The 25,603-nt window shown below is 37.0% G+C and overlaps 1 protein-coding gene across 3 annotated transcripts in view; it reads left to right on the top strand.

Moving 5' to 3' along the window:
• Nucleotides 1–25,603, top strand: part of AP4E1 (adaptor related protein complex 4 subunit epsilon 1) — a 59,887-nt gene that overhangs the window by 18,636 nt on the left and 15,648 nt on the right. For all 3 annotated transcript variants that reach the window (XR_014312814.1, XM_082734781.1, XM_082734780.1), the window contains 8 exons: nucleotides 7,049–7,171; nucleotides 7,477–7,586; nucleotides 10,257–10,396; nucleotides 11,325–11,437; nucleotides 11,549–11,667; nucleotides 16,178–16,480; nucleotides 18,595–18,709; nucleotides 22,544–22,667. Coding sequence is in view for 2 of the 3 variants with exons in the window: in XM_082734781.1 (XP_082590907.1) it covers nucleotides 7,049–7,171; nucleotides 7,477–7,586; nucleotides 10,257–10,396; nucleotides 11,325–11,437; nucleotides 11,549–11,667; nucleotides 16,178–16,480; nucleotides 18,595–18,709; nucleotides 22,544–22,667 (1,147 nt within the window). In the remaining variant the exon portion in view is untranslated. The remainder of the gene's footprint in view (nucleotides 1–7,048; nucleotides 7,172–7,476; nucleotides 7,587–10,256; nucleotides 10,397–11,324; nucleotides 11,438–11,548; nucleotides 11,668–16,177; nucleotides 16,481–18,594; nucleotides 18,710–22,543; nucleotides 22,668–25,603) is intronic.

Genomic DNA, 25,603 nt, shown 5'->3' with positions numbered 1-25,603 from the left:
ACAGTGTTTTCCAGGAGTGTAACAAAATGTGTGTTAGGATACTATAAATTCCAAAAGAATTGTATATGTTAATTTTTAAAATGATTCTTTGGGTTATTATTTTTCAGTGCAAGCATTAGATAACTAACAAATAATTTGAAATTATGGCATTATTTAAAATGTTGACCTAAATTCATTATTAAAGTTATCTCTCTCTTTTCTAATTATTTCATTTTTTAAGAGAAATTGTTTTTATATTGAAAGTATTCACTAAACATCTAATTCACTATAAGCATAACCCAGTAGGTCTGTTCCATACTTAGGAAGACAGTTCTCAAATAAATCAGTCAACTGGTCATCAAATATTGCTTAAGTTTCTGTTTTTTGTCAGGCCCTGTGCAAAGTGCTTAGAATACAGTTGTGAATAAAATAGTATTATCATTGACCTCACAGACCAGATGGAAAAGGACAGGTGATATAAATGTTACAAAGGAGAATTATAGGGTGCTGTAGCAGCCAGCTATAAGTGAGAGGAGGAATAGGAAGATTTTTCTGGAAAAATGATATTTAAGAAGTCAACTGAAGGAAGAGAAGGGTATAGACAAAGACGTATAACATATATACGTATATAATAATATTTATATATGTGTTGTATACAGTTTTATAAAGTAATCTAATAATACGAGATGAGCAATTTGGGGGTGGAGAACTTAGGAACGTAACCAAAAAACTTCCACTCTTAATAGCCAGAGGGAGGAACTTTAGTTCTTTATTGATTACTTTGAAAAAGCTCAGTAAAGAAATTGGGGTATTTGGAAGTATTCAGAAGCAAAATAAAACAGTTTGAATTTTGCATGCTCTGGAGAAGACCAGTAAAGAGACATTGAGAGAGTAACTCAAATGAGAAGTCATTTCTTAATCTAGTAAAATCTAGTAAAATACTGTGAAGTAGGGGCGGAAGACCATTACTTGTTCTTCAAGACAGTGGTAAACTGTGGATCTTTAAAGACAATGATTGTAGAAACGTAGGATTGACTAGGGGGCAGAAATTGCATTAGTTTAACTGTAAGAAAAGTGCTTGACAAGGATAGAGTAGGAATAAGGAGAAAGGATTGCAGTATAAGACTAGTACAGGGATGATAATGCACATAAGGAATTGAGATGGTAAATTTTGAAGGATAGATTTATGTTTTGCACATATAAATGGTAATTAAGGCAATAAAAGTGGTTTATTCATTTTTTCAACCAGCATTTATTGGAAGGCTTACAGAACAAAAACTTGATCCGTAAACCAGGTACAGATTGAGGAAAGAGTTGATTTATTTCTCCATGCTGAGTCTGGGAGATTAAAGGAAAAGGAGATAGATACAGTCCCTACTCTTAGGAGTGTATAGCATAATGATCAGTTGGTATTATCTAGGATCCTGCTATATAATGAGAACAGTCAGGCCAGAGGTAAGGATGAACCTTGCTGGCACAGGTGGTTTGGCTAGGAACTGTCAGAAGCTCTAGAGAAGTGCCAGTCTTTGTAGGCAGCCAAGTTAAAATGTTTTGCTTGAGATATAATTAGCATGTAGGGTAAGAGTTTAAAAGGATCTACTTTTTTTTTTCTTACAGAAGGCTTTTTTTTTTTCCCCCTTGGTAATTGACATTTCAGCTTTAATTTTATTTTCTTAAATAGGTAATATATGCACATGGTTCAAAATTCAAAAGGTACACAAAGGTATACAGTGAACAGTAAGTGTTCTTTTGACCCTTACCACTCACCACCCAATTCCCCTTTTTGGATCTAGCCATTGTTACCCGTTCCTTTGGTTTGGAGAATGCTGTATACCTGAGGGAATATTTTTTAATGTTCTCCACTAGGGCACCTTTCCTTTATTAAGTTTCTGGGACCAAAACCAATAGTTTGTTTCTTTGTAGGCTGTCAGTCCAGTGTTCACCTTACCATGGAAACCTTATGGTTTCTTTTATTTATTTCCTTTATTAATCTTTCCATTGTTAATCTCCCTCCCTTTTTGTATTGATATGGTTTATAACTTACAGTGATTTTATCAATGGTAGACTGTTCTTTAGTAGTGCTAACATAAACATTTTTTTAACTTACGGATGTGAATTTTAAATTATGAACTTCATAAGAGAAGAAACTGTGTCTATCCCAGGATCTGGTACTAGATTAATCAATGAGTAATATATTTTATTGGATTAAAGGAAAAGAAGATTACTTTTTATCAGTTATCTGATTGAATTTTAGTCTTTATACTTTCTAAACCATATTTTTATGACAGTTCCGTTATTATAACTTACCTTACTGTTAAATTAAGATATAAGTCACATCAAAGACATTTATTGACTACTGTTATGTACCAGGCATTGTACAAAGTGATATAGAGCATATGAGGAAGTGTAAAATACAATCTTTGCCTTCAAGGAATTTACAATATAATGGAAGAAATAGCTTATTTATGAAAGCCTAATACCAGAATAAGGTAGAATGCTATGTGGTGGGGGGTGGTGCAGGGAATAACCAGAGGTGGTAGAGATCACTGTGGGCCTGAGAACACACATAAGGGTTTATTGATGTAATGGGGCCCTGAAAGGTAGGTAGGATTCAGATAGCCAGAAGGGAGATTTAGGGGGTCTAGGCAGAGGGAACATGAGAGAGGGTGCAGAAGTGGGGATGTGTAAAACTGTTTCAGAGAATATTGACTTACCAGCAGCCTACATGGACAGTTCATAGTGGGAGCAGTGGAAAGGCCATATTGCAGAGGTCCTCTCAGGGGAACCAGATGAGTTTGGACTTTCTACTGTATACATCCAGAGATACGGGAGTTTGGTAGGCAAGGTACTGATGAGAGTAACATTTTTAGTAAGCTATTTAGTAAATTGGGAGAATTCTATAAAATGGAGTACAAGGAACAGACCCTCAAAAGTAGATAGACGTGCATTTCCCTGTTTTTCCCAGTTAGTGTGTAATATTTGTAAATTTAACATATGACTCTGAAAGATGGAGAAATGAAGGTGGACTGGTTAGAGACCTTGGGATACAAGAAACAGTACCATAGTGAGTACCCTGGATTTTCTTTTTGCCTCATAGTCCCAAGACTGGGTACTGGAGAGCCAGCATCCTGGAAATTCTGACAGGCACAGACAAAAATGCCCCAAGAAAAAAGCCTGCTGTCTAGCCAAAGGAAAGATAAGAAAAAGGCAAAATAGCAAGATAGAAAACTTTTAGACAGTGGCCTTGCATTCCAGCCAAGATCACAAAGAACAAATTGTGTTATGGCAGAAAAAACTAAGTGGGAAGCCAGGAATTCCACCACATCAGGTGTAACCAGCTTCCCAATCCTCCCCTGAACTTGTGGAGAAGCCTGAGAGAAGAGCCAGAATTTCATCTGTGCCAGGTGTTGCCAGGTGCAACCCTCCCTTGCATTGTCAGCGGAGATGATGTGGGGAGCCTGGATTTAGCATAGTTAGAAATAGGGGGTTAACGAAGTACCTGTCCTCTCTTTGCTGGGGTGGTGTTAGAAGAAGTCTGGTGGAGAGTTGGAGCCTTCATCACTGGTCAGGCATGCTCAGGCCACTGTCGGTGGTGGCCATGTACTTAGGAAGTAATGCTCCTTCCTTTCCCAGGCAAGATAGTATCAGCAGATGTTCCTGTCCCCCATCACCTTGTCCAGAACAAGGAACCCTTGCTTTTCCAAGTGTCAAAGGAGGCAGAGTGGAGAACCTGGGCTTCCATCCCATTGGTGGTACCCACATCTCCCTGCCAGAGTGGGGTCAGTAGATAGAGACTTACTTCGTATGAAAGTAGAGTCTAGTCTGAAGGATATGGTATCAGTGGAACTTTGAATTTTTTGCGTAATCCAGCCCAAAATACCTATGATAAAATTAGAGTATCATAAATGTTAGAATGTTATTAATTTTTAACTTGGTAATCTTTACTTGATATTTGGTTTGGATCTAGGTTGCTCTGGAAGAGAAAACAAAACTTTGCATTGTGTTTTTATGTTTAGAAATGCTCAGAAGCACTTTTTTGAAACCACTGTAGAGGGGAACCAGGAGGGTGGCTGCTATTTCATTTTACGGACTTATACTCAGGTTTTTGTGGAGTTGTGGAATAGAGGAATTTAGCTCCAGTGGAAAAATAATCTAAAGGCCTGTTAAATTCTTTTTCAGCTCATTTATGCCTAAGTTGACTAATAAATGGAATTTTCTAACTATTAATTTTACCTGTACCAGCTTTCCAGAAGTTTTATAATCATCTAAATAAGTTTAGATTTTAGGTAAGTAATGAGAAGTTTTTGTAGTAACACAATCTTCTAGCAGCAGAGTTTTGAATGGCAGGAATCTGTAAAGGAAGCCATGTCAGTTACAATAGAAAATGGAGCATCATTATTTTTTTTCAAAGATTTTTATTTACTTATTTGAGAAAGAGCGAGAGTGCATGAGTGGAGAAAATAGGCTTTCTGCTGAGCAGGGAGCCTGATGCGGGACTAACTCCCAGGACCGAGGGATCATGACCCGACCTGAAGGCAGATGCTTAACCGACTAAGCCACCCAGGTGCACCAGCGAAGCATTATTATTATTATTATTATTTTTGCGAAGCATTATTTTTAAAAAAGATTTTATTTATTTATTTGACAGAGAGAGAGAGAGATCACAAAGGCAGAGAGGCAGGCAGAGAGAGGGGAGGCAGGCTCCCTACTGAGCAGAGAGCCTGATGTGGGGCTGAATCCCAGGACCCTGAGATCTTGACCCAAGCCAGAGGCAGAGGCTCAACACACTGAGTCATCTAAGCACCCCCGCAAAGCATTTTTTTTAATCTTACTTAGGACTGGCTGGTTAGTTCAGGGTTTGGTAAACTTTTTCTAAAAAGGGTCAGATAATAAATATTTTAGGCTTTGTATGTAACATAGGTTTCTGTCATAAATTCTCCTTTTTTTTGCTTTTTTCACAGCTTTAATTTTTAACATTTATTTTTACTTATTTATTTATTTATTAAGAAGATTTTATTTATTTGACAGAGATCACAAGTAGGCAGAGAGGCAGGCAGAGAGAGAGAGAGGGAAGCAGGCTCCCCGCTGAGCAGGGAGCCCGATGCGGGACTCGATCCCGGAACCCTGAGATCATGACCTGAGCTGAAGGCAGTTGGTGAACCCATTGAGCCACCCACGTGCCCTATTTTTATTTTTTTTTATAGATTTTTGTTTTAGAGAAAGAGAATACGAGCAGGAGGGAGGAGTGAGGAGCAGAGTGGGAGGAAAGGGAGGGAGAAAGAATCTCAAGTCAACTCTCCACTTAGTGGGGAGCTCAGCATGGGGCTCAGTCTCAAGACCCTGAGATCATGACCTGAGCCAAAACAAAGAGTCAGATGCCCAACTGACTAAGTCACATAGGTGCCCCTTTTCCACAATGTTTAAAAAATGTAGCTGTATACCTGAAACTAATATAAGTTATATGTTGATTTTATCTCAGTTAAAAAAAATGTGAAAATCAGTCTACAGGCTTGCAAAAGTAGGCCAACGGCTGGATTTAGTATTGGTTTATCCACTCCTGCCTTAGTTGGTTAGTCACTTGACCAAGCCTCTCTTTGTTTAGTTCACTAAGTCATAACGTCTACTCTTTCCATAGCACAGAGTGAGGACATTTCACAGCACAACATCTGAATATACAGAGTATCTATTTGGTTGATTAAAAAAAATTTTTTTTTTATTTTTTAAAAAGATTTTATTTATTTTGAGAGAGCACAAGTAGACAGAGTGGCAGGCTGAGGGAGAGGGAGAAGCAGGCTCCCCGCTGAGCAGCGAGCCTGATGAGGGGCCTCAGTCCCAGGACCTGGGACAAGACCTAAGCCGAAGGCAGCCGCTTAACTGACTGAGCCACCCAGGCACCCCTCTTTTTAGGTTAAATTAACTTACTTTGTAGGTTTTCCTTTAAAGTCCTTTCCCTTCTTTTTTTTTTTTTTTTTTTTCCCCTTCTTAAAGAGAACTTTATACTTCTGGTTTCTTTTCTCTCTTTCTTTCTCTGTAGAAGGGGTTCATATAAAGCTTTTTATGCAAAATTTAGATTTGAATCAATTGATGGGCAACTTAGCAGTATAAAACATAGCTAGTTGAATATTCAAGATCTGTCTTGTACACACAAAAAGTATCCGATTGTTTTGTTTTAGGCTTTTGGAACTAGAGAAGAAATGATGCTATCAAGGACACTTGGATATGCTTCAGCTTGTAGTAGAACTGTTGAGTTTGCTGAGTCTGTGTGTCACTTCTCATTACTGTGATTCCACAGCACATGCAGGATGTAATGATACATCACTGGTTCTCTACTGTGGCGAACCTCCAGCTCCTTGACTTAGGCTCTTCAAAAGAGCTTGAAAAACATTTTAGTGTCTACTTTGATCATCTGTCATATTTATCAGATGTTTAACTACGTTAGAAAATCAAATTTGAACACTACCAAGATGTTCAGTTGATGGTTCGAGATTCTTTGAGGTTGCCTTTAAAAAATTGACTTGAGGATTTTTATGAAGTGGTCCTACTTTGAAGCAAATGCTAGAACATTCCAAAATAATTATATTAAAATAAACTACATATATTGTTTCTTTGTGTGAGTGGTAGGAATTGCCTGAGAACAAATTATTTTAAAACATTGAAGGAGTGTTGGAAATATATGTTTATATAGAAACAATGAATATATTACCTATGTGTCCATTAGAATGTGAGCTCCTTAAGGGCAGGGGTGTTTGTCTTTTTTCCATGGCTGTGTCCATCCTATTACAACAATGCCTGGCACATAGGAGGTGTTCAGTAAATACTTGTTGCATGAGTGAATTCATCATTTTTATCTATTAATAGGTAATTCTCTTTAGAGTGTGCTGTGGTAGCATAATCCTAATAACTGTGTAAGCCTTAAAACAAAGTTCCTATCTTTGAAAATTTTTTATAAGTAAGATTTTTTACTAAAACTGACCTTTTAATTCATTTGTTTTGCTGTGAGTTCTGTACAAGTATGTTCTTTTACTATGCCTTAACATGATCCCTGATATTTTATATTTTCTTTCTCTAGCTATTCTGTTTGAATGTGTACATACAGTTTATTCTATTTATCCTAAATCAGAATTACTTGAGAAGGCTGCCAAGTGCATTGGAAAATTTGTTCTGTCACCTAAAATAAATCTCAAATATTTAGGTAAGATGATTAGATAATTTTTTATAAAAAATATTTTACTTATTTATTAGAGAGAGAGAACACGCACGCACACACGCATGCATCAAAGGGGAGGTGGAGAGCAGAGGGAGAGAGAATCTCAAGCAGACTCCCTGCTGAGGGTAGAGCCTGACACAGGGCTCAATCTCATGACCCTGAGATCATGACTGAAGCATCCAGGTGCTCCAAGATGATTAAATAATTTTGACAGAAATTACAAAGAGGGCTCTTGAAATTTGCTGGGTATTTGTTTCCAGTCAATTGTATAACATAATCTTTGTTTCTAGGACTGAAGGCTCTTACCTATGTTATCCAACAGGATCCCACTCTGGCTCTTCAGCACCAGATGACAATAATTGAGTGCTTAGACCATCCAGATCCCATTATTAAAAGAGAGGTAAACTGGTATTTTGAATAGTGTATGCAAAGTGTTAGAACTTTAAAACTTTTTTTTGGTATTATGGAGAGAATAAAATAGTGGGCAGTGTGTGTGTGTGTGTGTGTGTGTGTGTGTGTGGTGTATTTTAACTTTTGAGTATATTTTATTCTAAAATTTAAGGACCTTTTCTAAAAAGTCCTTTTGTCAGTAGCCTCACAAATGGATTTAAACTATGAGCTGGAGGAATTAGGTCCAGTTACCTGTATGGCTTCATTAATATCTTTTTGGTCCAAAACTAAATTCTATTTCCAGGTCTTTCTGTCAATACAATTTAAGGTGTAATTTATGGCTATTAATATTTTTTCATATTCTCCTTAATATCTGTAAAATGGGCTAATGAATTCTCTATTAAATATGTAGGACTATTGAGAAAATTAATAAAGATACCCCAAAATTATTTGAACTGCTTGGAAGGAAAGGTGTATAATTTACTTAATTTGTTTCAGCTTTTTCCTTTTGTAAGCTAGCTTCATTGTCCACTTAAGTGTCTGTATAAGTATTTCTGTTAATATTCATCAAAGAAATCAGTTTGTACCTTCATTTAAAATGGTTATGTGGGACCTATGAGTGTTTATTTTTATTTTTGATTTTAAAAATAATTTATTGAACATCTAAATTACTTAAGTGAGTTAAAAAAGTTTATTGAAAGAACACTATTTCATTAAGCAATTGCAATTTTAAAAGATAAGATTATACATTCTGAATTTTGAAAGATGCTGTTTCTGAAAAAAAATATTTCTGAGAAATTGTCACATATATATATACATATATATATTTGTTTTGAGAGGGAGGGACAGAGGGAGAGGGAGAAACTCTTAAGGTTCCAATCTTAGCATGGAGTCTGAGGTGAGGCTTGATCTCATGACCCTGAGATCATTACCTGAGCTGAAATCCTGAGCTGGATGCTTAAATGACTGAGCCACCCAGGTGCTCCATATTTTTTCTTTTTGAATTCATGTTTTTAATAATCTGAAAATTGTTATCTACCTCAAATGAATCTGGGAAGTTTACAGATATACTAATTTCTATGTGTAGGCATCATAGAAAAGTGATAAGGCACCAAAGGACAGTAACTAATAATTATATGGTTCTTCCACTTTGAACAGGTATAGGGCATGCATTTTCTTTGTGTGATTGGCTACTAAATTGAGCAGAATTGACTTAGATACAGTTTTCTTATTGCTATATTTAATTTGGAGGCTCTTATTTAAAAATGAGAGTCCAAGGGAAAATAGAATGATCATGTCTGATCTGTTTAAAATGGTCAAGTCTAATCTGTTTTTCTATTACCTGTAGTGAGAAAAGTAGTTTGAATCCTTTGGGGAAGATACTAAGTATCAGTGGTGTCCCAAGATGGTATTGCAGTACTGTCTTTGAATGCCACTGTCACATTTAACCTCTATAAGTAATTGCATACCAGGAACGTTGGTCCCTGGGTATGGAGGGACCTGTTGCTTTGGACTGGGATTCCCTTTTACTTGGTTTTATTACTTATCTGTCTTACAGGGAGAAAGAAGGAGGTAGAATAAAAATATCATACTCATGCAGTCTTGGAAATGCTAAATTGCATGGTCTTAGAGTAGGAAATAAATGGGGTGTAAATTATCTAAAAATATATAATACATAGTTTAGAATCTATAGGGAGCATGTCTGAGACAGCTAGATAAATTGAAAACTAACGATAGGGGGACCTGTGTTTTTGTAGATTTTAAATGGAGTCAAATACTAACTGAAACAGTTATCTTTTGTACTTGAAATCCTGGCTATAAAGATTGAAAAATTGAAAAGAGCCCTAATGAACAAGTCTGACAAGTGAGATATGTAGACGTTCCCTTGCAGCTAATGTTGTTGATCCTAAAATACCAGTAAATAATACTTTCTGAGACCAGGACTGCCCTTGGTCTCATTGATTTCTGGGAATTACAGGATTTTTAGAACTTTAATGTAGGGCCTTAGAAAGCCCAGCCAAATGGGAGCTTACTGTGGTACTGGTCTTCCATCATCTTGCTTGAAGAAGCAAGAGGTATATTCCTGAGCACTGAAATGGTGGCTATAACACAGTTTTTCCTTGCTGCCTGAGATTCTGAACATAGGCCTTGCTGAGGGTTTGAAGCACTTGAGCCACCAACCCTTGTCCATTAGAGGCCATTTGCCCTCAGCTGACAAACCTGCTCAAGGGCTGTTTTCAGTTGAATAGTGTGGAAAATAGTTTGCAAGACTGAATTTTTTAATTTGTTTTATGTGTGTATATATGCATGCACATACAGGCATAAGTAATACAGGTTTAAGAAGTAAGCCTTTAAATTTTTTAAAAAGTTATGTAGTAGTAGTAGCCTCTTATGTAGTAGTAGTCAGATTATACCTATTGAGATTAGTAGAAGCCTTTTAGACTTTGCAATTGATTATGATTAATTTTTTTGACACAAAAAAATGACAATTTTTTTGTTCTATCTTTAAGTTCTGTTTCAGTTAAAATGTGCATTTCTTCAGCACTTACTAACCGACTGCCCAGCTGACCTGTGCAAAAGTGGGAAAATCAACTGTATTATAAACCTATATAGTGCTGTATTTATTGGAGTTATCATGCATAGTTTTGTAATACTGTTTTTATTTCTCTTTCTTAAATAGACTTTGGAGCTTCTTTACAGAATTACTAATGCACAGAATATAATAGTGATTGTCCAGAAAATGCTTGAATATTTACATCAGAGCAAAGAAGAATATATAATTGTCAATTTGGTTGGCAAAATAGCTGAGCTTGCTGAGAAATATCCTTTGTTTGGACCATGAGTCATGGATACCTTTAGAAAGGGAGAAGCAGACTCTCTGCTGAGCAGGGAGCGTGTTGTGGGACCCAGTCCCAGGACCCTGGGATCATGACTTGAGCCGAAGCCAGATGCTTAACTAACTAAGCCACTCAGGAGTCCCAGTGCCTCCTTATCTTTGACTTTACTTCATACTTAGTTTCTTTTCTGGTAAAAGTTCTTATTTTACAGAGGGGCCTTGAGAGTAAGGCTCAGCGTCTAAAATTTATCCTTTCCACTGTTGTTTATACTGGAAATTGTTGTGATAAGGTGGTTGGGAACTCCACATGTCACTCTTCTCCATATTTTGTTTTTAAAAGTCAGTGTAACTTTGTAGGTCACAAGGAGATTCCATTCTTTTTAAGATGTCTGCTTTTTAAATCTAAGAAGGAGTAAATGTGCAGTGTTAATCCAGATGTCTTGGAAATTGCTTAAGTATAGTTTTTTCCTAGCCAGTGCTGTAGCTTTGGCCAGCAGAATGATAGAATTTTAGAACTGAAGCAGAACAGATTAGAGAAGATGTTAAACAGCTTGTTCTGGTAGACACACCACATTTAGCCTCTTTGAAGTGTGTATCGTTTTCCATTATTTGTCCTTAGTCAGCTGGAACATTTCTTTAAATTATTTCACACTTATTCATTGGATATTTAGTTACGTACAAGGAACAGTGCTAGATGAAGCAACATGAACTTAGTTTATTAAGCTTATTAAATAAGTTTTTACTAAGCATCTATTTTACATTAAACTGGAGTATAGAACAATTTATTGGCAGAGGTTAGGAGCAAAAATGACAAGGTAGGATGGGTTGGGGATTATTCTTTAAAAGGTTGGTGCAAAGATAATTTTAATACTTGGCACTTGGAAGTGTACTTGTTCTTAACACTGTGGACACATATGCTCCTGATAATGCATGGTTTATTCAGACAATGAATGCTGTGTTTTCAGTGGGAGGAGATGTCATGCATCCTGATATTCCCAATAACTTTATGAGACTGCTTGCAGAAGGTTAGTAAATTACTGCATTCTGTAAAATAGAGATCCAAAAATTAAATGTTTTGTTATGGAGTCCTTAGAGAATTTAGTGGAATTTAAAATGATGTATCAATTTCTTTGTAGGTTTTGATGATGAAACAGAAGATCAACAATTAAGGCTTTATGCAGTTCAGTCTTATCTCACTTTACTAGATGTGGAAAATGTGTTTTATCCACAGAAATTTCTTCAAGTTATGAGTTGGGTGAGCAAAGTACATTAGATCATAAGTATTTATAACATTTTTTATAATACCAAATACTAACAGTTTATTTCCTTCAGAAGTCATTCAGTTCTACTCTGCTGACTCTAGCTGTCAATTTTCTTTCCCAATGGCTAGTTTCTGTCACTTAACCAGAAAGTCTGTCTGTTCATTCTCCCTGCCATCTCTCATGTCTGATCTTTTAAGGATAGGTATTTGGTTATACATCTGTGTCTACAATACATTTGTTGTGTTTTCTGTGCAAATCTGTGTTAGAATATATGAACACTGTGTGTCTGTTATATTAGTTTTCTGTTGCTGTGTGTTCCCACAAACTTACTGCTTAAAACAGCTGGGTGTTCTGCTTAAAGACTCTCAGGGTTGCAGTTAGGGTGTTGGCTGGGGCTACTGTCTCATCTGAATCTTGACTGGTGAGGGATCCCCTCCCAAGCTCATGTGGTTGTTGGAAGAAATCAGATTCTTGCAGCTGTAGGACTGTTAGAGGTTCAGATTGTTGACTGTAGGCTACTCTTAGCTCCCAGAACTGCGTTTATGTTCTTGCATGTGGACCTCCTGACATGATTCCTGGTTTCATCAAAGCCAGCAAAGGAGATCATCTCTTTGTAGGATGAAGGTCACATGTATATAATATAATCATAGGTTACCATCACCTCTGTGTTTTTTTTGTGTGTATATGGGTGAGTTTCGAGATTTGGTGAAGTACAACTACTAGATCATAGGCTGTACATATTTTAATATTTTATACTTTGAACAAATATTAGCTTGTTAACTTAAACTTTACCTAGACCTTTATTTAAGAATTTTTTTTCTCAACTGCAGGAACATTGAAAGACTACTATAATAAGTACCTCTATACTTTTCATCTGTATTCCCAGTTAATATTTTTTAACCACCTTTGCTTTACTGTATCTATATCTATATGTAGCTCTACCTATATACAGTTTGTTTTGCTGAGCCATTTACAATAGAGTTGCAGATATCATGACTTAAAAAATTCACTGTAAGTCTTTAAGAATGACATTGTCCTGGGGCGCCTGGGTGGCTCAGTGGGTTAAGCCGCTGCGTTCGGCTCGGGTCATGATCTCAGGGTCCTGGGATCAAGTCCCGCATTGGGCTCTCTGCTCGGCGGGGAGCCTGCTTCCCTCTCTCTCTGCCTGCCTCTCCATCTACTTGTGATTTCTCTCTGTCAAATAAATAAATAAAATTAAAGAAAAAAAAAAGAATGACATTGTCCTGTCATAGAACAATTATTACATTGGTAATAAGAAATATAACATTAATCCATTAATATCACTTACTGTGTAGTCCATTTTCACATTTATCCATTTGTCCAAAAAAGGTCTGTTATGATTGTTTTTCTACTACTCCCAATCCTGGATCCAGTCAGGGTTCACAAATTGCCTTTGGTTGTCTTTTTAGCCTCTTTTATTTTATATTGATCCTCAGTTTCCTTTTGTTTTCATGATACTGTTTTTTTTGGATGAATGCTGTTGACTTATAGACTACCCAGCATTCTGAATTTGGCTCATTATTTCTGGTTTGGTTAAACATTTTTAGCAAGAATACTACAATAACAATATTTTGTACTTTCCACTGCATCATCAGGATGCATTTGGTATCAATTCCTCTAGTCATTAGTGATTTTAAGTTTCATTGTGTGGTTAAAATGATGACCTTTTTTTAGATCTCTCCATTTTAAAGATGCCCTTTCTCTTGGTAATTTGTAATTAATCTGTAGGTGATTCTATGTGGCTATTCATGAGCATCTTTTCCTCAACTGCCTTTCACCAGTGGTTTTAGTATTGGTAATCCTTGCCTAAATGGTTATTATATTGGCAGCTATTTCTTTTTTTTCCTCCATGTCACTTTTATTTCTTTCTATAACGTACAGATTCTGTACAAATTTGGTTGGATTTATACTTTCACTTTCTTTAGAGCAGTAGTAAATAAGTTGTATTTTTAATTTTGGTTCCCACATGTCTGTTGCTAGTTTATTCAAGTACAGTAGATTTTTGTATTTTGATCTTGCTTTGCAATCTTTGCAGCCTTGCTGAACTCACTAATCTAGGGTGTGTGTGTGTGTGTGTGTGTGTGTATAGATTTCTTGTAGATTCCATGTTAAGAATTCTTACATCTCGGGGCACCTGAGTGGCGCAGTGGGTTAAGCCTCTGCCTTCAGCTCGGATCATGGTCCTGGGGTCCTGGGATCAAGCTCTGCATCGGGCTCTCTGCTTGGTGGGGAGCCTGCTTCCTCCTCTCTCTCTGCCTGCCTCTCTGCCTACTTGTGATCTCTGTCTGTCAAATAAATAAATAAAATCTTCAAAAAAAAAAATTCTTACATCTCTGTTCATGAGATTTTTTTCTTTTCTACTCTGTTGTTACAGTTTTGGTCTGAAGGAAGGAATGTTCTTTTCTCTTCCATGTTCTGGAAAAATTGTATAGAAGAGTGTTGTTTAATTTTAAGTTTTTGGAAAAGTTCCTGTTATTGATTTCTAGTTTGATGCCATTGTTTTCAGAGAAAATACTTGGTGAATTCGGTTGTGTTAAGTTTGTTGAGGTTTGTTTTATGGCCCAAGATATATCTTACTATATGTTCTGTGGGTGCTTGAAAAGAATGGGTATTCTGCCATTGTTGGATGGCATGTCCAATAAATGTTGATTAGATTTTTTTGGTGATGGTATTGTGACACAGGTGTTGAGATCTCTACTGTGTGGCCTCCACTGACATTGTGAAGGGGTTGTCTAGCTATGGCTGAGCATGGTGGAAGTCCTGACTCTCCTCTAGGCTTCTCCTGACCCTACCCTGGCAGATGTAGGGTGGGGTCCCTCTTATACTTGGGTAGAGGTGAAGTGGCTTCATATGTGGTCTTCATGGACACTGTGGAGGAGTGGGCCTCTCTACCGTTGGTGGGGATGAAAGTCCTGGTTCTCCACTGGGACTTCTCAGTCACTACCCTTGTATGGGAATGGGGGTGCCTCTTACAGCTTAGTAGGGTGGAAGTCTTGGCTCTCTACTCTGCCTGTGCTGGTGTGGGTGGGTCTGTGGTTCTTTTCTGTGTAGTGCTTGGCTGGAGTAGAAGGGTTATTGTCTTAAAGTTTTCTGGCCTCCTGGCTCTTTCACTAGAGGGCAGGCTTTACTTTGGGCCAGTTTGTCTGCACCTATTGGTGTTTCCAGGTTGCTGGCTTAATAGTACCCAGTCTGGGGTGTATGAAGCAGCAGATAACCCACTGTACTGTCCCAGCATCCTTAGCAGTCAGCCTTCTTTTCTCCACCTATTGGTGTCTTTTTATGTGTGCTTTATACATAACATCAAGGGTTTTTAGGTATACTTATTGGGAAGAATAGGGAAAAATGCACCTACTCCATCTTCCCATTAATTTTTGAACTGGAATTTAGATTACTAGCTTTTCTAGAGCTATCTTCCATCTTATTAAACCACGTAAAAATTATCTTGCTACTTTAAATATTGAACTTACTTAGTTCTATTTATTTTTCCTCCTGTTCATTTTACTAGCTATAAATTTTTCCTTGCCTGTCACCTCACCTCACTGTTTTGTTTTGCTTTTTTTTTTTTTTTTTACCTGCTAATGCCAGTGTTACTCAAAGACATGAAAATACTCCATAAGTAGCACTTAGGAAAGATTTCACACTCCATGAATTAGCAGGTTTTTTTTTTTTTTTTTTTTTTTTTTAAGATTTTATTTATTTGACAGAGAAAGAGGTCACAAGTAGGCAGAGAGGCAGGCAGAGAGAGAGTGGTAAGCAGGCTCCCTGCTGAGCAGAGAGGCTGATGTGGGGCTCAGTCCTAGGACCCTGAGACCATGACCTGAGTCATGGCAGAGGCTTAACCCACTGAGCCACCCAGGTGCCCTGAATTATCAGTTATTAATGATTCTTAGGTCAGTAGGATTATGTATCACTTAAATAAATTAGATGTAAGAAAAAACATATGTAACATAGATCAGTGTTCCTCAGAGTTTCTTCTTTGGATCATCTGCATCAGAATCAGCTGATGCTGGTTCAACATGTGTATTGTAGATCCCCAAAACAGACATATTAACTCAGAATATCTGGGGGTATAACCTAGAAATCTGTATGTTTATGAAACACCTCAGGTGACTCTCATGCATATTAGCATGTGAGAACCCCTGGACTAAATGCTTATTGCAAAATAAGTAACAGAGTGTGGACAGGCATATAAAAAGCAATAACCAAACCTGAAAATCAGAAGAAAGTGAACTTATAAAGGTGGGCTGCTTTATGTATTGTTAATGATAAAGATGTGGAAAACCTTTTTGTGTGGAGTTCCAATTCTTATATAATTTTGAACCTAAAATGTATAGTTTTATCTTTTTTCAATAATTTGCTATGACAGTATGTTTAATCTAGAGTAAATTGACTCCAGCAGTAGCTACTTTGTTTGGATTTCTGAGTACAATTTGCTGCATAACTTGATACTTCTATATAAACATCTGTTTGTTTTACTCATAGGTCTTAGGGGAGTATTACTACCTCTTAGATAAGGACACACCAGAGGAAGTTCTAACCAAACTCTACAAGTTACTTATAAGTGACTCAGTTTCTTCAGAAACAAAAGCCTGGTTAATCGCTGCTGTTACCAAGTTGACATCCCAAGCACACTCTTCTAACATAGTTGAGAGATTAATCCAGGAATTCACCGTATCTCTGGATACTTGTATGAGACAGCATGCATTCGAATTAAAACATTTACGTGAGAATGTGGAGCTTATGAAGACCTTGCTTCCAGTTGATAAGAGCTGTGAAGACATGGTGGTAAGTCATCTGTATTTTAGTTTTGTAAAAATCACGTTGTCTATAACAGGTTAATTCTTCCATTTGTGATATATCTGGGATCTATCAGAATATAGTTTCTGTAACATTGACGATGAAGGTCGGAGTTTTTCTCACGTTAGTATGAGAGAGAATTTGAGAGCTGCAGGTCAGTAGTGATCCCGAATAGTCAGGAATAGAGGAGTATCTCTTCTGGAGAACTGCAATGAAGGCATTTATATCCTGTGACCATCTCTTTTAACATATGGTAATTCAAGAATTAAAAATTTTTAGTCTCTCTTTAATTTTTCTAATATGTCATTTAATTATTACTTTGTTTTCTTTGAGAAAGTAAAAAATAGTTCTCTATTGCATTTTGTCCTCCTGGTGTCTTAACTTCTTTCCCACTTTAGAACCTGATTACCCACCTTTCCTTTTCTCACCTTTCAGCCAGCACCATTTTTAACCTAATGAGCTCAGTTATTACTCACCCTGAGTGCATACCGGTCTCTCCCCCAGACTGGCATAAATTAGGAAATTTCCAAAAGGAAATCAGATTTGTACAAATTTTTATTTGTCAAATATAGTTGAGAAAGAGGATAGGAGAGGTAGCCTTCCCACTAATTCTGACTCAGATTTTCATGACTTGTATTCGTTTTGAAGCTTTGTCCATTGGTTCTTTCAAATAGCTCCTAAAAGCAGAGGCCTTGCTTTCATGTTTGGTAGGCATTCCAGAGACATTCATTGAAATGGTGAATAAATATGCTATGTACAGTAGTAAACTAGGAACCTATTTCCTCTTTCCCTCCAGTAGAAGGTAACGATGATGACATAGCTTCATTTTGTAAGAATCTTATTGAAACTAAACCTTTCTTGGGGTGCCTGGATGGCTCAGTCGTTAAGCATCTGCCTTCGGCTCAGGCCCTCATGGGTCTTGGGATGGAGCCCCACATTGGGCTCCCTGCTCAACGGGAAGCCTGCTTCTCCCTCTCCCACTCCCCTTCCTTGTGTTCCTGCTCTTGCTGTCTCTCTCTGTCAAATAAATTAAATCTTAAAAAAAAAAAAAAGAAAGAAACTAAACCTTTCCAGATTCAGAGTTTGATGTGCCACTTAACTGTTTGAGATTCCCCTGCTCTTCTAATTACCTGAGCTATTAGTGTACACCTGGCTAAACCAGAAGCAAACCTGTGGCTTCTGAAGCCTCCACTGTCATAGCCTTTTGTGTAGATTTCACTCTTCACTCACTTTTTCTTTTCTTCTTTTCCCCTTACTCTTCCTTATCTCATTTCTTTTCACTTAATCATTCTCTCATACCTTTCTATTCCTGCTGAAATTAAGTAATTTTCCATAGATTTGTGAAAAAACATTTTCAGAAAGAAGAGAATAGGATGGTTAAATTCAGACTCCCAAGTCTGGGAGTCTGAATAGTGGCCTCCCCACAGTGTACACACCTTAATCCCTGGAACTTTACATGGTAACAAGAACTTTGTAGATGTGATTAAGTTAAGGATTTTGTGATGAGGAGATTATCTTGAGTTGTCCAGAAGGCATGATCACAAGACATAAAGGTGAGGAAAGAGTCAGAGAGGAGAGAGCCAACTAACAATAGAAGCAGAGATCAGAGTGATATGGCCGCAAGCCAAGGAATATTGGTGCCTTCAGAAACTCAAAGGGATAAGGAACTTACTCTTCCTTGGAGTCTTCAAAAGGAGCTAGCCTGGCCCACACCTTATTTTTCTGCCCCCAGCACAAACTAATACAGACCCTGTAGCTCCTGGGTGTAGGTGTCTTCTCTAGTAGGTTACAATTCTCCTGAGGGTGGGAACTGTCTTTGTCTCAGTCATATGATGCTGTAACATATTGGTTGCGTTCATTCTGCAGGGCACTGAAATTGATCACAATTGCAGAAGACTTACATTGTTAACATTCTTAGCTAACTGATTTGAATATAGATGTTTTAGAAAGCTAGAGAGCTTGGTGGCACTTTCAGAATTGAAGTTCAGTTTTACATTTAAAAATTATTTTTAAGACACATGGATTAAAATTATGTGAGGGTACAGTCTACTGTTTAGGGTATATAATTTTAATTTTTAAATTTTTGCTTCATGCTAATACAGGTAGATGCTTCTTTATCTTTTCTGGATGGTTTTGTGGCTGAAGAACTTAGTCAGGGGGCAGCACCTTACAAACCTCACCACCAACGGCAGGAGGAAAAGTTTTCTCAGGAAAAAGGTAAGTTTTCATGGGTCTGTAACAAGCTTAATTGCAGGGACATCATTTTTTTTTTTTTTAAAGATTTTATTTATTTATTTGACACAGAGAGAGAGAGAGAGAGATCACAAGTAGGCAGAGAGGCAGGCAGAGAGAGAGGGGGAAGCAGGCTCCCCGCCAGACAGAGAACCCCATGTGGGGTTTGATTTCAGGACCCTGAGATCATGACCTGAGCTGAAGGCAGAGAGGCTTAACTTACTGAGCCATCCAGGTGCCACAAGGACATGATTTTTTTTAATGCAATTGACATTATAGCCTTGTAATGTAAATAACTGAGAATGTTTTTATCATCTCTCTTTAAATCTGCTTGTGACTTGTTTACCCTGATTAGGTATTTGGATACCCAGAAAAAAGCAGTTAGCCCAGAGATAGTCCCAAAGTCATAGGCTCCATATACATAAGTGCCTAAGGAAGCCATTCCGGAATTTTGAAAGAACTCAAAGGTGGAATTATCATGTTGGGTCACTGTGCTAAAGGGAGGGCTCATAGTTATTTATGTGAGCATACCTATAGAAAAGTTTGAAAAAACAAATCTGGTTACCATGGACTAGTGAGTTTCATTTTCGTTCTGAGGAGCTTATATAAACTGTTTAAGAATGCTTCCTCGAACAAAATGTCTGATCAGTGAAGTTAGAAACAGCTAAGAAAAGAAAGAATAACTTTACATTTCAGAAATGTAGCCTGTCAGGCAAAGATGTCTGTCATGATTTTGGTAAAAAGGAGATTATTCAGATGTTTGGATGGTGGATGGGAAGTATGCATATTAATAAAGAGAGATTGCTGAATATTATCTTTGTAGGAGTTCAGAATGGTAATAGTGAGAAGGTGAGTGCTGAAAGCTCTTCATCTCCACTTTCATCATCTAATGATTTTGTTGAGTACTTTCCAGGCTCTGTGGTAGGCATATGAGTACAACTAACTGGTTGATCTTAAAATGACATCAAAAAAGTATAAGTTGCAATTCAGCCATCTACTTCCTTCTTCTGACTCTTTCTGCATACTGTTATTTTCTTCTTGCTCCCCACATGCACATGAACTCTTACATGTCTAGTTAACTTTTAAAAAAATCTTATGCTTGGGTGCCTGGGTGGCTCAGTGGGTTAAGCCGCTGCCTTCGGCTCAGGTCATGATCTCAGGGTCTTGGGATCGAGTCCCGCATCGGGCTCTCTGCTCAGCAGGGAGCCTGCTTCCCCCTCTCTCTCTCTCTGCCTGCCTCTATGCCTACTTGTGATCTCTCTCTGTCAAATAAATAAATAAAATCTTAAAAAAAAAAATCTTATGCTCTTCTAGTCATTCACCTCTGTAATGATCTTGGTAAGTTTTTACTGAAGAATGAAAATAATGGGGCTTGAAGTTCATTCTCAGCCTCCAGCCTTTCCAGGCTTTCCGTAAATGACAGTGCTTAATTCTGTTGTCTCAGGTTAGGAATTTTACCTGACTATCTCCAGATGTTGTCCCCTTCTGTGTCTAGTTTTGTTTTTTCTTCCCCACTCTTAAACTCTACCTCTGATTTTGAATTCTTTTTGCTCAATCTTTACTTGAGCTTTGGCTTAAATTGTTTTTACTCATGCGTAGGAAACATTTCTTGAGCTCTTCACTGCTATTTTGTTAATGCAGAGGCTTGATAATAGTTACGGATGCTATTAAAAAGAGGTCAAAATGGGATAAGAAGTTAAACTACATGATTGAAAAGCTTAAAATGGGAGGATTTTCTAGTTGAAAAGGACCTTGTAAGGATTTAGAGAGTTGATTTCTTTTTTAAAAAATTATGTTCAGTTAGCCAACATAGAGTACATCAGTAGTGTTTGATGTAGTATTCAGTGATTCATTAGTTGTGTATAACACCCAGTGCTCATCAGCACACGTACCCTCCTTAGTACTCATCACCCCACCCCCTGCTCCCTTCTGTATCCCTCAGGATGGTTCCTGGAGCCCCGAGTCTTGTGGTTTGTTTCCCTTTCTGACTCCTTCCCATTCAGTTTTCCTTCCCTTCCCCTGTGGTCCTCTGCACTATTCCTTATATTTCACATATGAGTGAAATGATATGATAATTGTCTATTTAGAGAAGTGATTTTGAAATATGATTATGAATCAGAATCACGGAGTTTTTAAAAAATGATACAGATTTTTGAGCCTTACTCTTGTATCTTTTGTTTCTGAACCTTGGAAAGCTTGGCTGTATGTGGGAGATTCTACAAAGTCAGCTTGATCTTGGTTATCAAATCAGCATTTGGAAACTGCTGATTTAGCCCAAATCCTTCACTTTACAGACAGAGAAGTTAAGGTCTAGTTCATGTACCCAGTTAATACCTGATGTACATCAAGAACTCTGTTCTTCTGGTTATTAATTAGCCTATCATTTTTTTTTCTACTACACATTGATTTCTCTTCTGTATCATTCTTTTAGATATAGAATTTATTTTTTCTATCCTAAACTAGTTTATTTAGTTCTCTTTAGATTAGGTGTTGTTTCCTTTGGAAGAGACAGTATAATAGAATACATGAAAGTGGAGCTCTAGAACCAGGGTATCTGATTTCTTATCTGGCTCTATCATTTTTCCTATTTTTGTAATCTTTGGTAAGTTCATGGTAAATCCTGCTGCAGTTTCTCCTTTGTAAAATGAAGATAACAGGAAGTTCACGTTTATATTTTATAAAGCACTTTTTATGATTTAAGAAGGTCCTTTGTATTATAATCCAGGTAGTTCAAAAAGATAAAAATATGCCAGTTAGGTTTAGGTATAGCTACATAGCATATTAGAAAACAAATTAACAAAATGTGGCCTTTTACAAGACAGAGATAACTACTTTTTCCTGTTAAAGAAATTCCAGAAGTGGGCAGCCTAGGATTGATGATGGCTTCATTGGATGTAAAGGAGGAAGGGAGAGAAGAAAGGCATTTTTTTTTTTTTCATCCAGGAAGATTCCTTCCAGAACTTGTGCACAGAATGTGTACATAATTTCATTGGCTGGAGCTCATGGCAGAGGAGTCTGGAAATGTCATTTCTTTTCTGGGGGCCATGTACCTAGCTAAGAAGTGAGGTTTCTATTACTTAAAAGAGGAGAATGGATATTGGCTTTTGCTCTACCACAATAACAATATGAATTTTTATGGTTCTTGATTGAATTCATTTGGGTATACAGATTCACAGGAATCTGAACCTGAGTAAACCTTATTCTTTTCAGTAAGGGAAATTTCACACTGAGGGCTCCATTAGTCCATTCAGTATGGGAATGTGCCTAAGATCATTTTGCTAAGCAAAATCTTGGTTATCTCTTTATTCATAGCTCATTAAACATTTTTGTCTGGGCGCAGCAACTTTTCAGTGACCTGGTTTATCAGGTATCTTTCCTAATTGCATCTTTCTTTAGCTCCTAAGGGAGATGAAAAGATAAAAGTGAAGTACCCTTTGTGTTTGATCAGATAATGGCTTACAGACTGTAATACTTCCAATGAATGATAACTTTTTTATTATTACTATAATTATTTGATTAGGTCATCTCCAGAGTCCCTTCCAGTTTAAAAATTGTAATTGGAGGAGTATCTGGCTGGCTCAGTTGGTGGAGCCGGCAACTCTTTATCTCCGGGTTCTGGTTTGAGCTCATGTTAGGTATAGAGGTTACTTACAAAAAGAAAAATAAAATAAATAAAAATTGTCATTGGATTCTAACCTTAAGTTATTTTATTTCAGTAGTGAATAGTAACTTTGTTAATTTCTTCTTTCCCCTCTAACTTTTGCTTTGTTTTAAATATGAACTTGTTTTTGTTTTAAAATTATTGTTTTAAAATTCTAGTTCTCAATTTTGAACCATATGGACTCTCCTTTTCTTCATCTGGCTTCACTGGACGACAGTCTCCTGCTGGCATTTCTCTTGGTTCAGATATATCTGGGAATAGTGCAGAGACCGGGCTGAAGGAGTAAGTTCCTTTCTTACTAAAATCGAGAACATAAGATATTTAAATTTCTTTAAAGTAGAAGCGTCCCTGAAAGCTTAAGTCTTTCAGCTCTTGTTTCAGTGGTTCCTATTTATTGTTTTCAGGGTGTTGATGTTGGACAAGAGAACTTGTAAGAGAGCTTGCTTCCTTCCAAGACAGCATAATGTACATAGAGTTTACACATGATAATGATATGTGTGTTATTACTACATATCGTGTGTATGTATGCATGTGTATGTATGTTTCTGTATGTGTGTTATACACACATTTATATATATACACACACATGTACACATGTAGGTTTTTTAAAGAATACCTAGTTGATTATTTTAAAGAATACGTAGGTGATTATTCAGCATGTCATTCTCCATTTCTCAAAATCTTAGAGCCATTTCATTGGAAGATGAACCTAAAATAAGATGACTGACCTCATTTAAGTCAGCTGCATACTTCGCTCAAAATGCTTCCAGAGCTTCTTTCCTGCCACTGTGAACATTGGTGATATATTTGTCTAAATGTCTTATGTGGAGCTAAATCTTCAATCTTTTTAGGTAGATTTTGATTTTGGAAATATAAGTAAATTTTAGGAAATATAAGTAAATTTTTTTTAAGTTAAAAAAGTGAGGTAATATATACAAATAAAATCCAGTGCATAGGAAGTGGTTGATACATGGAAGCTGCTACTATGAATACTAATTGTCATTGCCATCATTATCAGTTTTCCAAAAGCTGAGTTAATCAAATGAAATTAGTGACCACTCTGGATAACTTTGGTTATTGATGTGACATAAAGTAATGAAAATGGCTTCCTTGTTTGTGAAGAAGCTTCTTAAAAGAGTTAAAACTTTTTAACAATTTTAGTTTAATTCCAGTGTGGTTAACATGCAGTGTTACACTAGTTTCTGGTATACAGTATAGTGATTCAACAATTCCATATATTATTCAGTGCTTATTAAAAAATGTTTTGAGTAATGGCAGCTTTGTTGGAATAAATGTAATAAAATCTCAAAGGTGGCAACTTTGAAAGATACATTTGAATATTGAGTCCTCATATGTTCATAATGGAGTCAATCACTTTATTTTATGTTTATCTTTGCATTTGTTAGTCTTCTAGCATGATGGTTGGAAGAACTATTTACCAGAAGACTGACTCTAATCTATGTAGATTATGAGGAATATAAAATGATATGCTGAATGAAATTCTCTTTCTTAGGCTTTTTTACTGCTCTGTTGACACCCTTTTCTTTCCTAGACATTTAATTTCAGTATTCCAAGTATGGGGAACACATACAATTTGTGAGCATTTGAATGTAGTGGTGATAGCAATTAAATGCCCCAGACAGAACACCGGGACAAGGGAAGGAGAGGACAGGAACCCTCTAAACCCAAGGAGGAAACTTAGTCTCTTTCACCTGCACAACAGGTGACAGCATCTATTTGTTTAGTACTGAACTAAGATCTGGGGGATTTGATTTACTTGATCCTTGTAAATCCTATACATAAACATGTACTATTCTGAGAGAAATGACATTTGGCAGACCTGCTGACACACATGCTATGTTACCATGAGATGGAACATGAGGCATGAATTTAAAATTTATTTCCAAAGAGGACCACAGCTTACACATGATTTCAGAATTGGGAACCTATGTGGTAATTGACAAGGCAAATCAGCTTTAGAGAGCAGACAACCACTCTTTTGCAATCTCTAGCAAGCTGAGAATAAAGTAGTAGCAAGCCCAATTTAGAATTTCTTACCTTAGGCCGTCTTTGGGGGCTATCTGAAAAGGGAATTCCTAGAGCTGAATTAAAGTGTATCCCTAACCTTTTGAAGTTAGTTTGGCCAGAATTTACATCTGTGTTTGATTGATGCGATTAAAAACAATACGAAAGTACACCATGTAAACTCACAAATTTATCAAAACCCAAGCAAAGATGACTCATGTTTAAAAAAATTCTTTTACAGTGTGTCTCATATTGTAAAGAAACATATTTTGTGTTCTTACTTACTTTTCCTGCTTTTTAGGCTGCCAATACATAATCCATGATGGAGAATTTATATTGATAATAGGCATGTATGCAGTTGAAATATGCTAGAAAAATCTTTAAAGTATCTTGAAGCTCCTTTTAGGCTTATTTTTCCTCTCCTTTCCTATTTTGCCTGTTGTTGTGGATTGGATTCCCTGGGAAGTGCATTTCGTGATGGATTTAGCATGCAGAATGTAAAGGAGTGCCCTTGTGATCACCACCTGTGGAAAGAAGGAAAAAGAAGCAGGTTTGGGCAGAGGAAGGAGTTAAGATGCAATGCAGTCTAACAGCAGTCTCTGACCCTGTGGGGAGCTCAGAAGTTAGAGTGACCCTTCAGAGTTGTCCTGAGTTGGGTCCACATGGGTGGCCAGACTCCACACTTCTGTTCCTCAGTCACTGGGTGTGGGCATATGGTCTCAGGCAATGTGTCACTCTGCAGCCGAGGCAATGCCAAAGCATGCTGTACTCCCAGCGACTGGGGCAACAAGTCCTTTATTGAAGGGTCATCTGAATGGAGCATCCCAGGGTCCACCACACTTAACTTTTTTTGTTAACTGATATTTAAATAATTTACTAGTAAAACTTGGGGAGTTTCCCCTTTTTCTTCTTAATTAAAGGATATGTTTTTATAAATATATATAATATATATATATTATATTTGTATTTATATATAATATATATTATATATAAAAATATATATGCTTTATAAATATATAGAATATATATAATGTGTAAATATATAGGGTTATAGAAACACTGTGGGCATTTATGAATCCCTTTGAGTTTCTGCTGTTGAGCATCCTAGAGATGCTGGGGGTCATCTTAGTGGTTCCTGTAACCACTTTTGATCTGCTCATGCAAGAAAACTGCTTTTCTTCTCACAGGTCTGA

This window comes from Mustela nivalis (assembly GCF_964662115.1).
Source record: "Mustela nivalis genome assembly, chromosome: 6".
NCBI lineage: Eukaryota > Metazoa > Chordata > Mammalia > Carnivora > Mustelidae > Mustela > Mustela nivalis.
The sequence above is the reverse complement of the archived record's forward strand: the minus strand, read 5'-3'. Positions and strand labels throughout refer to the sequence as shown.